The sequence below is a fragment of the Cryptotermes secundus genome, unplaced genomic scaffold, assembly GCF_002891405.2.
Source record: "Cryptotermes secundus unplaced genomic scaffold, Csec_1.0 scaffold633, whole genome shotgun sequence".
Classification (NCBI taxonomy): domain Eukaryota; kingdom Metazoa; phylum Arthropoda; class Insecta; order Blattodea; family Kalotermitidae; genus Cryptotermes; species Cryptotermes secundus.
This window is the reverse complement of record NW_019739220.1, coordinates 198,429-210,568: the sequence shown is the minus strand read 5'-3', so window position 1 is coordinate 210,568 and position 12,140 is coordinate 198,429. Positions and strand designations below refer to the sequence as shown.

At 40.2% G+C, this 12,140-nt stretch overlaps 1 protein-coding gene across 7 annotated transcripts in view; it reads right to left on the bottom strand.

The window, feature by feature from the left end:
* LOC111871760 (zinc finger protein 664) overlaps window positions 1–12,140 on the bottom strand; it is a 61,893-nt gene that overhangs the window by 34,620 nt on the left and 15,133 nt on the right. For 6 of the 7 annotated variants that reach the window (XM_033754382.1, XM_033754383.1, XM_033754386.1 and 3 more), the window contains 3 exons: window positions 9,853–9,996; window positions 9,625–9,771; window positions 8,315–8,461 (listed from right to left, as the gene is read on the bottom strand). In XM_033754382.1, coding sequence (XP_033610273.1) covers window positions 8,315–8,461; window positions 9,625–9,771; window positions 9,853–9,996 — 438 coding nt within the window. The remainder of the gene's footprint in view (window positions 1–8,314; window positions 8,462–9,624; window positions 9,772–9,852; window positions 9,997–12,140) is intronic. The other variant, XM_033754387.1, reaches the window with a different exon arrangement.

Below are 12,140 nucleotides of genomic sequence, written 5' to 3'. Positions count from 1 at the left end.
GAAATGTGGTGTTGGAGAAGGATGGAGAAGATCAGTTGGACCGATTATGTGAGAAATGAAGAAGTGTTAATTAGAGTCAGTGAGCAGAGGAATATCCTACACGAAATAAGAAAACGGAAGGCTAATTGGATTGGTCATGTTTTACGCAGAAACTGCCTTCTAAAAGAAGTTATCGAAGGAAAGATAGAGGGGCGGATAGAAATGACAAGAAGACGAGGGAAGAAGACGTAAGAAGATGCTGGATGACCTTGGGGACAGAAGAGGATACTGACATTTGAATGAGAAAGCTCTAGATAGCATTAAATGGAGGAATTGTTTTGGAAGAGACTGTGGACCTGTCATCTTGACAGATTACTGATGATGATGATGATGCGCCGACCAATAGTCTGGTCAATGGCTTATCAAAGGGGCTTAAGGATCCAGTCCTCTTCAGTGAAGCGATCTGGCTATACAGTGAAGTAAAGTACAGGGGATGGACAAAAATATGGAAAAATGCATGCCTGAATTGAAGGGTTTATTTTAGCCCAACCTGTACAACCTCCGCAATACGCTGCAAGTTCCATTGTTTTCGAGACAGTGTTCTGTGCAATTTTTTTGTTCATCACATCAGAGCTAACAGAATTTGAATGGGGGCAAATTGTTGGGGCCCATATGGTGGGTGCTTCCGTAACCAAGGTAGCCGAGGTTTTTGGTGTTTCACGAGGCACAGTGTCCAAGATTATGACCGCATACAGGAGGACTGAAAAAACCGCATCCGATAAAAACCAGCGTAGATTGAAATGTGTGTTGAGTGATCGAGACAGACGAACACTGTGTAGGATTGTGACGAAAAATAAGAAGATTACAGCTGCAAGAGTGACTGCTGAGCGGAATGTCATGCTCCCAAACCCTGTCAGCACCAAAACTGTATGAAGGTAACTCCACAAGCAGGGTATTTCTGGACGAGCTGCAATTCCAAAGCCACTCATCAGTGATCAAAATGCCACTAAGAGGACAGTGTGCTGCCCAAGTCATAAAACCTGGACTATGGAGCAATGGAAGATGGTCATTTGGTCAGATGAGTCCACCTTCACACTATTTCCGACTTCTGGCTGAGTTTACGTCTGGAGAACGCCATCCCAAGCTTACGATCCAGATTGTTTGCTGCCAAGAGTGAAACATGGTGGGGGTTCGATCATGGTATGGGCAGCCATATCGTGGTATTTTGTCGGACCCATCATTACCATGCAAGGTCATGTCACTGCCACCGATTATGTGACCATTTTGGGCGACCAGGTCCATCCCATGGTGCAAACTCTGTTCCCTAATTGTGATGCCATTTACCAAGCCAAAAAATGTCTCTGTTCACATAGCTCACACTGTCCAGGACTGGTTTTCTGAGAACGGAGATGAAGTGTCACATCTGCCATGGCCCCCACAATCACCAGATATCAATATTATTGAGCCTTTGTGGTCTGTTTTGGAGAGCAATCTGCGTGCGCACTATCCACCTCCATCATCAATAACAGAACTTACCATGTTTTTCAGGAAGAATGGTACAAGATTCCCTTGCAAATCATACAGGACCTCTATTTATCCATTCCAAGAAGACTGCAAGCAGTTCTGCAAGCCAGCGTTTGTCCTACACCATATTAGTCAAATTAATGTGTTTTCTGTTGGGCCTTTCCATATTTTTGTCCATCCACTGTACCTTGGAATAACATTAGACAAGGGACTGACATGGGAAAAACAGCTGGATAAGGCTATTAACAAGGCCTATAAGGCCTTCTGGACATGCAGAGGCACGTTTCGAAAAACCTGGGGACTGAAACCAAAGGTGGAGTATTGGATATACACTGCTGTAGTAAGACCCATAATCACCTATGCTGCCACTATATGGTGGCCTAGAGTTAAACTTAAAACAAGTCAGGCAGAACTAAGCAAATTGCAAACCACAGCCTGCTTCGGAATTACAGGAGCAATGACAACAGCTCCAACAGCTGCAACGGAAATCCTACTAGGACTCCCCCCACTGCATCTGCAGATGGAAAGAAAGGCTAAGTTAGGAGATTACAGATTACGTTGCAATGATCAATGGAGGCCTAAATCTGAATGTTTTGGACATGCATACATGATTCAGGACATGAAAAAAGAACCAATCCTTCAGGATCAGATTTCTTAATAGAAGTGAATGGAAAGAGTGGTTTCAACCCGATAGAAAAGGTGGGATTAATCTGGTATACAAATGGTTCCAAGACAAAGAAAGGCACTGGAGCTGGGGTGTATTGTGATGGAACAGGGCGGAAACATAATTTTCGGCCTTGGTCAGTATACAACAGTATTCCAGGCAGAAGTGCATGCCATCAAGGCATGCGCAGTTGAGAATTTAGATAGAAACTATAAAAATGTGAATATCTATATTCTATCAGATAGTCAAGCTGCAATTAAAGCACTTGGTACACACCAAATCACTTCAAAATTGTCTGGGACTGCCACCAGTCCCTCACACAACTAGCCAGATATAACACAGTTCAGCTGATATGGGTGCCACGCCATGAGGGTATTACTGCGAATGAAACCAGATCAGCTGGCAAGAACAGGATCTGAACAGCCGTCCATAGGACCTGAACCAGATTGAGGCATCTCAATTGGAATTGCCAAGAAAGAGATCAGGGACTGGACAAATAAAAATCACAAAAAACACTGGGAATCCATAACTGGACTAAAACAGGCAAAAGGATTTATATCAGGACCCTCTACCAACAGAACGAGGGACCTGCTGAAATTAAACAGAGATCAATTAAGATGGGTGGTAGGATTACTTACTGGACACTGCCACCTAAAAGGGCACATTTTCAAACTGGGACTGACAGATGACCCAACCTGCGAAAGGTGCATACAAGAAGACGAATCAGCCTCACATAGCCTACATGACTGTGAGACCATAGCTTACTTAATATTTCGCCACCTGAGTCAGTTCTTCATGGATCCAAGTGACTTTTATGACGCCCCCATAAATAAAGTCCTACATTTCATTCAAAGTGTAGGATTACTAAAGTGTTAATCCAAAGGGGAAGCACAATATATCATTGAAGGTCAAGGTGCGAGGGCCGGATTTTATGGCCTACTCCTCATAGTCATACCCATTCTGAGGTTATCTGCTGACTAAAGTTTATGTTTTTATTTCCACTCTATGATAGCTATCCACAAGGTATGATTTAATCCAATTACTGGCCTTACCAGTTATTCCACATAAATTTAATTTGAGCAGCAACGTGTCACGATTAATGCAGTCAAATGCTTTAGTTAGATCAAAGATTCTACCTAAGTAGTCATTTTTTATCAAAGGCACCTATGATTTTAGTGCTTAGTTCACAGGCTGCCATTTCTTTGTTAGAATTTTCCTAAATCCAAAATGTTCTTTCACTAGTATGTTGTTATTAATTACATTTTCAAGCAGTCAATGGAAACATCCATTCTATCACCTTTTTTAAACAAGAGTTTTACTATGGAGTACTTTAGGTATTGAGGTAAGTCCCTTGATAAAAGGTATGCATTACATATATGATTTAGAAGTGAGGTAATATAAGCAGAGCTGATTTTAACGCATTCAGGACCGGAGGGGCCAATTGGCCCTCTACGTTTCTAGAGCATTGCTGACCAGGTGGGCCAATTGGCCATTTTCTGATGCGTTATTTTGCAACCGACTATATCTCGCTGTGTGGCCACGTTGCATCATAACTACTGAGTAGTTGACCTCGGGAATGTTTGCTAGCTTAGCCATTAACATGATCACGCTCATTTCCTGTCACACCCTAAAGAAAAAAGCCTTTGTTTGAGTCCAAGCTTCCACATATGAACCAGGAAGTGAGCAGTGCAACATGGATCAGAGACGAAAGCAGTTGCAGGTGAAGTATTCTCTTGGAGAACAAGAAATATTAGATTTGTTCTCCGATGAGCTAACAGATTTGCCAACTGCTTCGTCTTCTGATAGCAAGGCCAGCCTCAGTGAAAGTGACAGTGACAGGGGCCACAGGGCCCCCCAAAATATTGTGTCCAGTGAAAGTGAGAGCTCCGATGAAAGTGCGAGTACCGGGACAGCCACATGGGGTAAAGTGGTCAAGGAAAGTACGTACCTGTGGTACAATTAGGGTGAACAGAGGCCTTCCTTCAGATCTGAAAGAGGAATGTAAATGCCTGAAATGTGGTGACACCACATTCAGGAGGAAGGGGGACATTCTTCTTCAGTCCTGGAGGGAGACTCGCGTTGTGAATATGGTTTCCACTATTCACAATTCGAGTATGGTTATGTTCAGAGATGCCACAGGCAAGTGAAGAAGCCTCTTTGTATTTCCGACTGTAATATCTTCATGAAGGGAGTTGATAGGGCCAACCAGTACTTGGCCTATTATTCCCTTCCTAGGAAAACAGTAAAATGGACAAAGAAAGTTGCACTGTGGCTTATAAACTGTGCACTTTTCAATTCATTTTCGTTTTTCAAAAAGGTGAACAGAAATTCTACTTTGAAATACAAAGCATTTCTGTTGAACTTGGCAAAAGCTTGGGTTACTGACCTCATGGTGGTGGCAGTACCTGCGTCAGACACAGACGTAGTGCAGCCAGGGCCATCTGTTCGCACCTGCCGGAGGCCTCATGTGGACCCCCCTGGACGACTCTCGGGTGATATGCGGAAACATACCCTCATGAGAATTGAGAAGAGTGAACATTGCAAGAAGAAGTAACCTTCTAGGCAGTGCTGTGTGTGCGCAGTCCACAAGAAGAAGAGGACTGCGTACATCTGCAACTTCTGCGTGATGCCTCTTCACAAAGGGGAATGTTTCCAGAGATATCACATGCGCAAGCACTTCTAGGAGCTCTGGTAAGTGTTCTCCAAAAATTTTAGTTCAAAAAATTAATTAGGAGATTTTATATTAATTTTTAAAGTGAACAGTGCACAAGTTAGGGAGCTAGGCTTAAAAACCCCGGTCCACAGGGTAATTTAAATATTTAAACGAATGGTCCGCAATGTGTTAAGTAATTTAGTGAATATTTCATCATATCCACATGGATTTTTAAATTTAAGGGATTTAATGATGTTTTCAATTTTCTTTGTTGTTGGAAATTTGAGTGGTATGTTCAGAAAGTAGCCAGCTAGTGCGATGGATCACTATTAACCCTTTGACGTGGTCATTTAAATTCCGCGGCCGCGGCTCCTGCGGTAATATATTCAGCCGGCCATTTAAATTTTGCTCGAAAATTATTTATTCATCATTGTTCTTAAATTCTATGAGATAGGAACATGAAACTTTCACTAAAATGATCTTAAAAGGTGGTTTTATAACCTTACCTTATAATATGAGCGCCCGGTATCTATTCGAGCAGTGTAAGGAAGGCCTTGAAGCATTCGTGTAACCCAACGGTGCCCCACATTCATCGCTCCAATATTGTGAATCTTTTCTTATGCTCTTTTTTTTAACCACACAGCTTCTGTGCGGTCCAGCCCTCTTCCCCGTGAGGGGTACAGTTCAAGGGAATGTCTTTCCGTGAGCAGTAAAGCTAGTGAGGTCAGCTGCAGTAAATTCAACGTTACGAGTTATCATAACAAGGGTTTGTTGCTATGCCTTTGATATTCCATCCATTTTGGCGGCTGTAGATGTCGTAGGGGTGACCACAGAATTCATGAAGTTATTCTAAGTATTGGCTGGTATATAGTGCACGAAAGCAGAGCCTAGCTGGCTCAAAAAAATAATTATGGTCATCCCTCGAAACGACCACCAAGGTCAGTACGATAAAATGGCGTCAACTGGAGCGATAATACATGAAGGAATGAGTTCTTTTTCCCTCCCCCACACACATCTGTATCGTCACAGGGGGTGACCACAGTGTTCTGCCTTAAATTGTGGCGTTTTTCTAAGAAATGGGTGCTAAGTACTGTGCGAAAGCAATCGATTTTACAAGAATAAACTTTTGGACAACCCTCTTCCAAGAATTCCAATTGAGTGTGCTACTGTGGCCAGCTCAGGGTAATATGATATTATAAACATCGTAAATATCATGTCTCTGTTGTTTATATCTTCAAGGCAAAGAAAACACGCCTTTCATAACGGTACAGCTAGAATCCGCTCGCCAGAGCCACAGGAAATTTGCTGCAAGACAGGCATATGTAACGACGACTTAGCGCAGCTAAACTCGTGTCTCATTATAAACCGTTCTTGTGACAACAGGCCAGCGAAAAATCTAACAATCTACAGCAAAACCATCAATTATTATGGGCGTTATAACATAGGTGTGCAGCTGGACGAAACATACACGTCGAACCCCCCCAGAGGATTTAAATCCCTGACGAAACATACACGTCGAACCACGGCAACGGGTTAATGGTGCTATTCTGTTTATCCTTTGCTGCTGCTGCTGCTGATGGTCTACCTCAAACATTTGCTAGACTCGCATGACACTGCATTTTGTCTCCCTCTGTGTTAGTATTTACTGTGTGCTACATAAAGTTGGGGCAGTTGGTTGATGAATTGGGTTGTCACCCTGGGGTGCTCTAAGCTCAAAGTGTTCTGTCTCCTTTTTCTGTCAGGCCCATGATCAAAGGAAGTTTGAAACTTGTGTGTAATAATTTTGGGCCACAAGAAAGATAAAACTGGTCAGAACTGGAAGGTTCAGGTGGTAGACAAACAGTTCTTTTCATCAATTTCCCAGGCCTCTTTGTTAATCAAGAAACTGTCATGCATTCATAAGCTCTATGTGTCTGTTATATACAGTCTTGTACCATTGTTGGTTTCAGAGCATTACCATTATCATCATAAAATTACCCTCCACTGCAGGAAGATGCATATTTTACAATAAATTTGTCCAATTTGTAACCTCAAACTAGTACTATTAAATCACCCACCACCCTCATCTGAATGTCAGGCATTTATAATAGATTTCATCTGAGAATACCAACATTTGTATTTTCTCTGTATGCAAACTGTCAAATAATTTGGTAGATAAGAAGAAATTACTGATTTTCCACTTTGTGTTGAATCCTTCTGAATTCCCAGTAGATCCTGTAATTGTTATATGTGTAGCTGTCAGTGTAAGAGTCATATTTTATTTTACAGAACCCACATTGCAGAGCTTATATCCACGTACAGCCTGCACTTATTTTTTTTTTAAGCTGATTGTGTTTCTCTGGTATGTATTGTCTCAAAATGACTCTATAGCACACATATTTTAAGTGTAACATTTCAAATGTTCATTTGGTCTGTAATTCTTAGCAAAAACATCACCACTCTTCAAAGAACTTTCTTCAATTCCAGTCTCTGATACTGCTATAGTGTGAACCTAGATTGTCCAAATTGAACATGGTTGATAAATAATAAATATAAAACACCTGTGATTTATGATTTATTTTATCATGCTGTCAGTATCTCAGACTAAACAGTGTTGAATGACTGGTGAATGAAGAAATACAACCACCTTGGTTGCTGGATGGTGGTGCTGCTTGGCATTCAAACAGAGGTTGGAATGAATTGGCTTCAGGTACAATTTCTGGCCAAAGAGCCTTCAAGTCTACAATACGAGTACACATATATTCAGGAAAATGAGATAACTCTCCAGCTCCATGGTCAATCATGTGGTTTGTCATATACTATTTACCCACAAATGACCTTAGTTTTTTCAGTCCCTAGGCCCTATGTCATCAACATAACAGAATCAGAACTGGGGCTTATCCATTGTCCTGTTGAATACCCCTTCCTCAAAGTCTTCTATGAGAATGATGGCAAATAAGGGGACAGTGGAGAACCCATAGCCATTCTGTCCTTTTATTCACAGAGCTTCTCTTGAAGCTGAAAAATGAGGATTTCAGGACATACTGGAAGAATATCGTGTTCCCTTCATCGAAGTGCCAGCTCAGGAGATTTAGGGCTTCTGTGACTGGCACCATGGTGACATAACAACAAAGAAGATGAGGAGGATGACTATCATCTTGACTTGGAGTGTGTCAAGAGTGTGGATGACTGTCCATTCCTGTCCTCCAAGATTATTTCCTCCCCCTCACCTCTTCTACATAACCACCCATTTTCCTAGCCTGCACCAGGTCTACAACTCCAGTACTCTCCTACATGGCATCATAAACCAGGAGGTCAAAATATAAATCTTCACAATTGTGAAAAGCTCAAACCTCATATTTGGTAAGACCTTAAAATACAAAACCATTTCAAAATTCAGTCATCCACAAAGAAACAGATTCATGTGTACAAACACATGGACTTCCTTGAGATAAAAGCATTCACACATCTCTATGAAATGAACCTAAGAGTACATGGAGAGATAAATAGCTTACCTCATTTTCATCCTGTGTGACTGGCCCTGTTATTAATAGAGGATCCTTCTCCTCTTTCAAATCAGTCATCTCGGTATGACTGTAAGATGATGCAACATATGCCTCACTATACGAATTAGGTTCTGATTTAATGAAGTCCATGTTGAACTACAAAATTAGAATATTCCAATAAGCCATGATAGGACTCTCTCCTAGTTACAACACAAAGCATATGGAAAACAAGATCACCTCTGTCTCACATTTTATTAAAGGAAATGTTGATGAAAGAGAAAGATCATAATGTTTTTTATCAGTAACATCTTCAGTTGGTGCATCCACCATAAGGGGAAGCACATGTGCCACATGTTCCAATTTTATTGCATCAGTTTTGTGCCGTAAAAATTGCAATTCATAAATGTTAGGAGCATCATCTGACAAACTCATATAACAATTTTTGGAGAAGTAAAAAGTGTTTTAGAGTTCAGACATGATAAACGAGAACATCCATCATAACAGACATACATGTGCAGACAATCTTGGTTGACGTGACTGATTGTGGCTGATATCACATTACCCGTTCACTTGAGAAAATACTGGTTTCTTACCCTAGGTGGCAGTCATAGATTATCTACTCCATGTCAAGAACTCATTATCTAGAGACCACAGGAAAACTTAAATCATTGCAATCCATTATGTTTAAACTGACAGCACTTGCCTAACAGAATATTCTATACAATTATATCTTAACTGGGCGCTGGTGAGGTAGGGTCCCACATTCCGTCGACTACATCAACCCCACCATTCTGTCCATTTATTCACAGAACTTCTCTTGAAGCTGAAAAACAAGGGTGTCAGGACATAGTGGAAGAATATCGTGTTCCCTTCATCGAACTGCCAACTCAGGAGATTTAGGGCTTCTGTGACTGGCACCATGGTGACATGACGACAACGAAGATGAGGAGGATGCCTATCATCTTGACTTGGAGTGTGTCAGAGTGTGGATGACTGTCCATTCCTGTCCTCCATGATTACTTTCTCCCCCTCACCTCTTCTACATAACCACCCATTTTACTAGCACGGCCCAGTTCTACAGCTCCAGTACCGTCCTACGTGGCATCTTAAACCAGGAGGTTAAAATATAAATTTTCACAATTGTGAAAAGCTCAAACCTCATATTTGGTAAGACCTTAAAATACAAAACCATTTCAAAATTCAGTCATCCACAAAGAAACAGATTCATGTGTACAAACACATGGACTTCCTTGAGATAAAAGCATTCACACATCTCTATGAAATGAGCCTAACAGTACATGGAGAGATAAATAGCATACCTCATTTTCATCCTGTGTGACTGGCCCTGTTATTAATAGAGGATCCTTCTCCTCTTTCAAATCAGTCATCACAGTATGACTGTAAGATGATGCAACATACGCCTCACTATTCGAATTACGTTCTGATTTAATGACATCCATGATGAACTGCAAAATTAGAATATTCCAATAAGCCATGATAGGACTCTCTTATAGTTACAACACAAATCATATGGAAAACAAGCTCACCTCTGTCTCACATTTTATTACAGGAATTGTTGATGATGGAGAAAGATCATAATGTTTTTTATCAGTAACATCTTCAGTTGGTGCAGCCATCATAAGGGGAAGCACATGTGCCGCATGTTCCAATTTTATTGCATCAGTTTTGTGCTGTAAAAATTGCAATTCATAAATGTTAGGAGCACTGACTGACAAACTCATATAACAATATTAGGAAAAGTAAAAATTGTTTAGAGTTCAGACACGATAAACGAGAACATCAATCATAACAGACATACATGTGCAGACAATCTTGGTTGACATGACTGATTGTGGCTGATATCACAATACCTGTTCACTTGAGAAAATACTGGTTTCTTACTCTAGGTGGCAGTCACAGATTATCTACTCCATTTCAAGAACACATTATCTAGAGACCACAGGAGAACTTAAATCATTGCAATCCATTATGTTTAAACTGATAGCACTTGCCTAACAGAATATTCTATACCATAATATCTTAACCCAGCACTGGTGAGGTGGGAAAATGTAACAAAAGTGGTATGGTGGGGTCCCACATTCCGTCGACTACATCAACGTCACTTTTCGTTTGGTTGTAAAACAGAATGATCTCCAGCTTAGATGTTCTCTCATCTGCATTATCATCATAATGTAATGTGTAAATCATGATATTTTTTTGGCACAAATGTAGCTATGGTGATACCGGGTTGAAAACCTAAAATGGTAGTCATTGGGCTTCTTCGTTTGGTATTGATGAACTCAGGTGACAGTTCTCTTTTATTTTTCTTGATTGTTCCTTCCATAGTTAGATTATGATCTTCTAACAAGGATTTAGCCAATGGGTAACTTGCAAACCAATTATCTAAAGTCACATTGTGACCTGATCCAGATATAGGTGCAAATCATCCTTGTAACAACTTTAGAAGGTGTATTTGAAACCTTGTATGAACCTTATGATTGTGCGCCAATGTAAACTTCCAATTTAGAAGTATAAAAGGACTTGGCATCAACTAAAGCAAATATTTTCAGGCCAAACTTTGCTGGTTTATTTCGAATGTGCTTCCGGAAACTGCATCATCCACAAAACGCTTCTAACTTTTCATTAATCGTTACATTTTCTCCTAAAGAATATACAGACTCATACACGTCACTGAACTTATCAAAATTTTCTCTAACTGGAGCCAATTTGGCATAAGATTTTTGTTCAGTTCTAGTACTTCGGTCGTAAAATCATAGACATGTAAGAAGAAAACGGAAACAAACAAGTGACATTATGCTTCTAAATAATTCAACACCGGTACCATCTATGGCCCATAGATCATCCAGATTCTGGTGACTAGACTTACAGAAGCCAGCTAAATATAAAAGTCCATACACAGCCTTTATTTCAGTCATATCAGTCTTTGGAACACTATTATTTTGGGTGTAATTTACTTGCTTTCTTTCTATTTTGTCATTTGTATTCTTCAAAACTAGGTCTATCATGTCATCAGAAAAAATATCTCCCAGCAATCTAAAACTGATCTTGTATTTTTTTGTGTTGCCCAGAACACCAGGGGCTTGGCTAACTATGTTATGTGCTCGAGTTCTTATTCAAGATCCGAACTTGTTTTGACTCCATCTTGTTTGCTTATCCTTTGCCAAGTAAGAGGCTCCCTCTGTGGATTCGTCCCCTGAAGGTTCTATCTCAGTCTTGTTCTGTAACAGACTCATGGTTACTGCCTCATTCTAAATCAATTTCACTATCATTATCTCTGCTAAATGGCTCCTCATCTGTCAAAGCGTCATCTGTAAGTTGACGTAACCTCTGTTCTTCTTGCTCATAACTCATCTGGTATAAAAAAAATTCTCAAAATACCCTCTAAATATTTATGAAAACGTATGTGCTTATAGTTGGTGTGTAAAAACATAGAAGACACAGCAGTAACAATAATATTTTAGTAGAATATACATGAAAACAACTTAAGTATCGGAAGTAAATATAGTCACACTTTTGGTAAGGTGGTGTCTGGTGGACCCCAGCACACTTTACACGTCTGCCACACGTTCTTTAAAAGTTATAGTAAAATTAAAATCATTGGGGTCTGTAACACCCCACCTTACTAATGCCGGGTTAAATTAGTTTAGTCTGTACTCAATTAACATTAACATTTAAACTGATACACTTCAACAAATATGAGATCTCAGTCATCATGTTTATGAAATGAATTACATCAAATTTATTCAACACAACAACATATCATCTGAGATGATAACAGTGTGTCCATTGATACAAGACAATGTTTATCAACAAT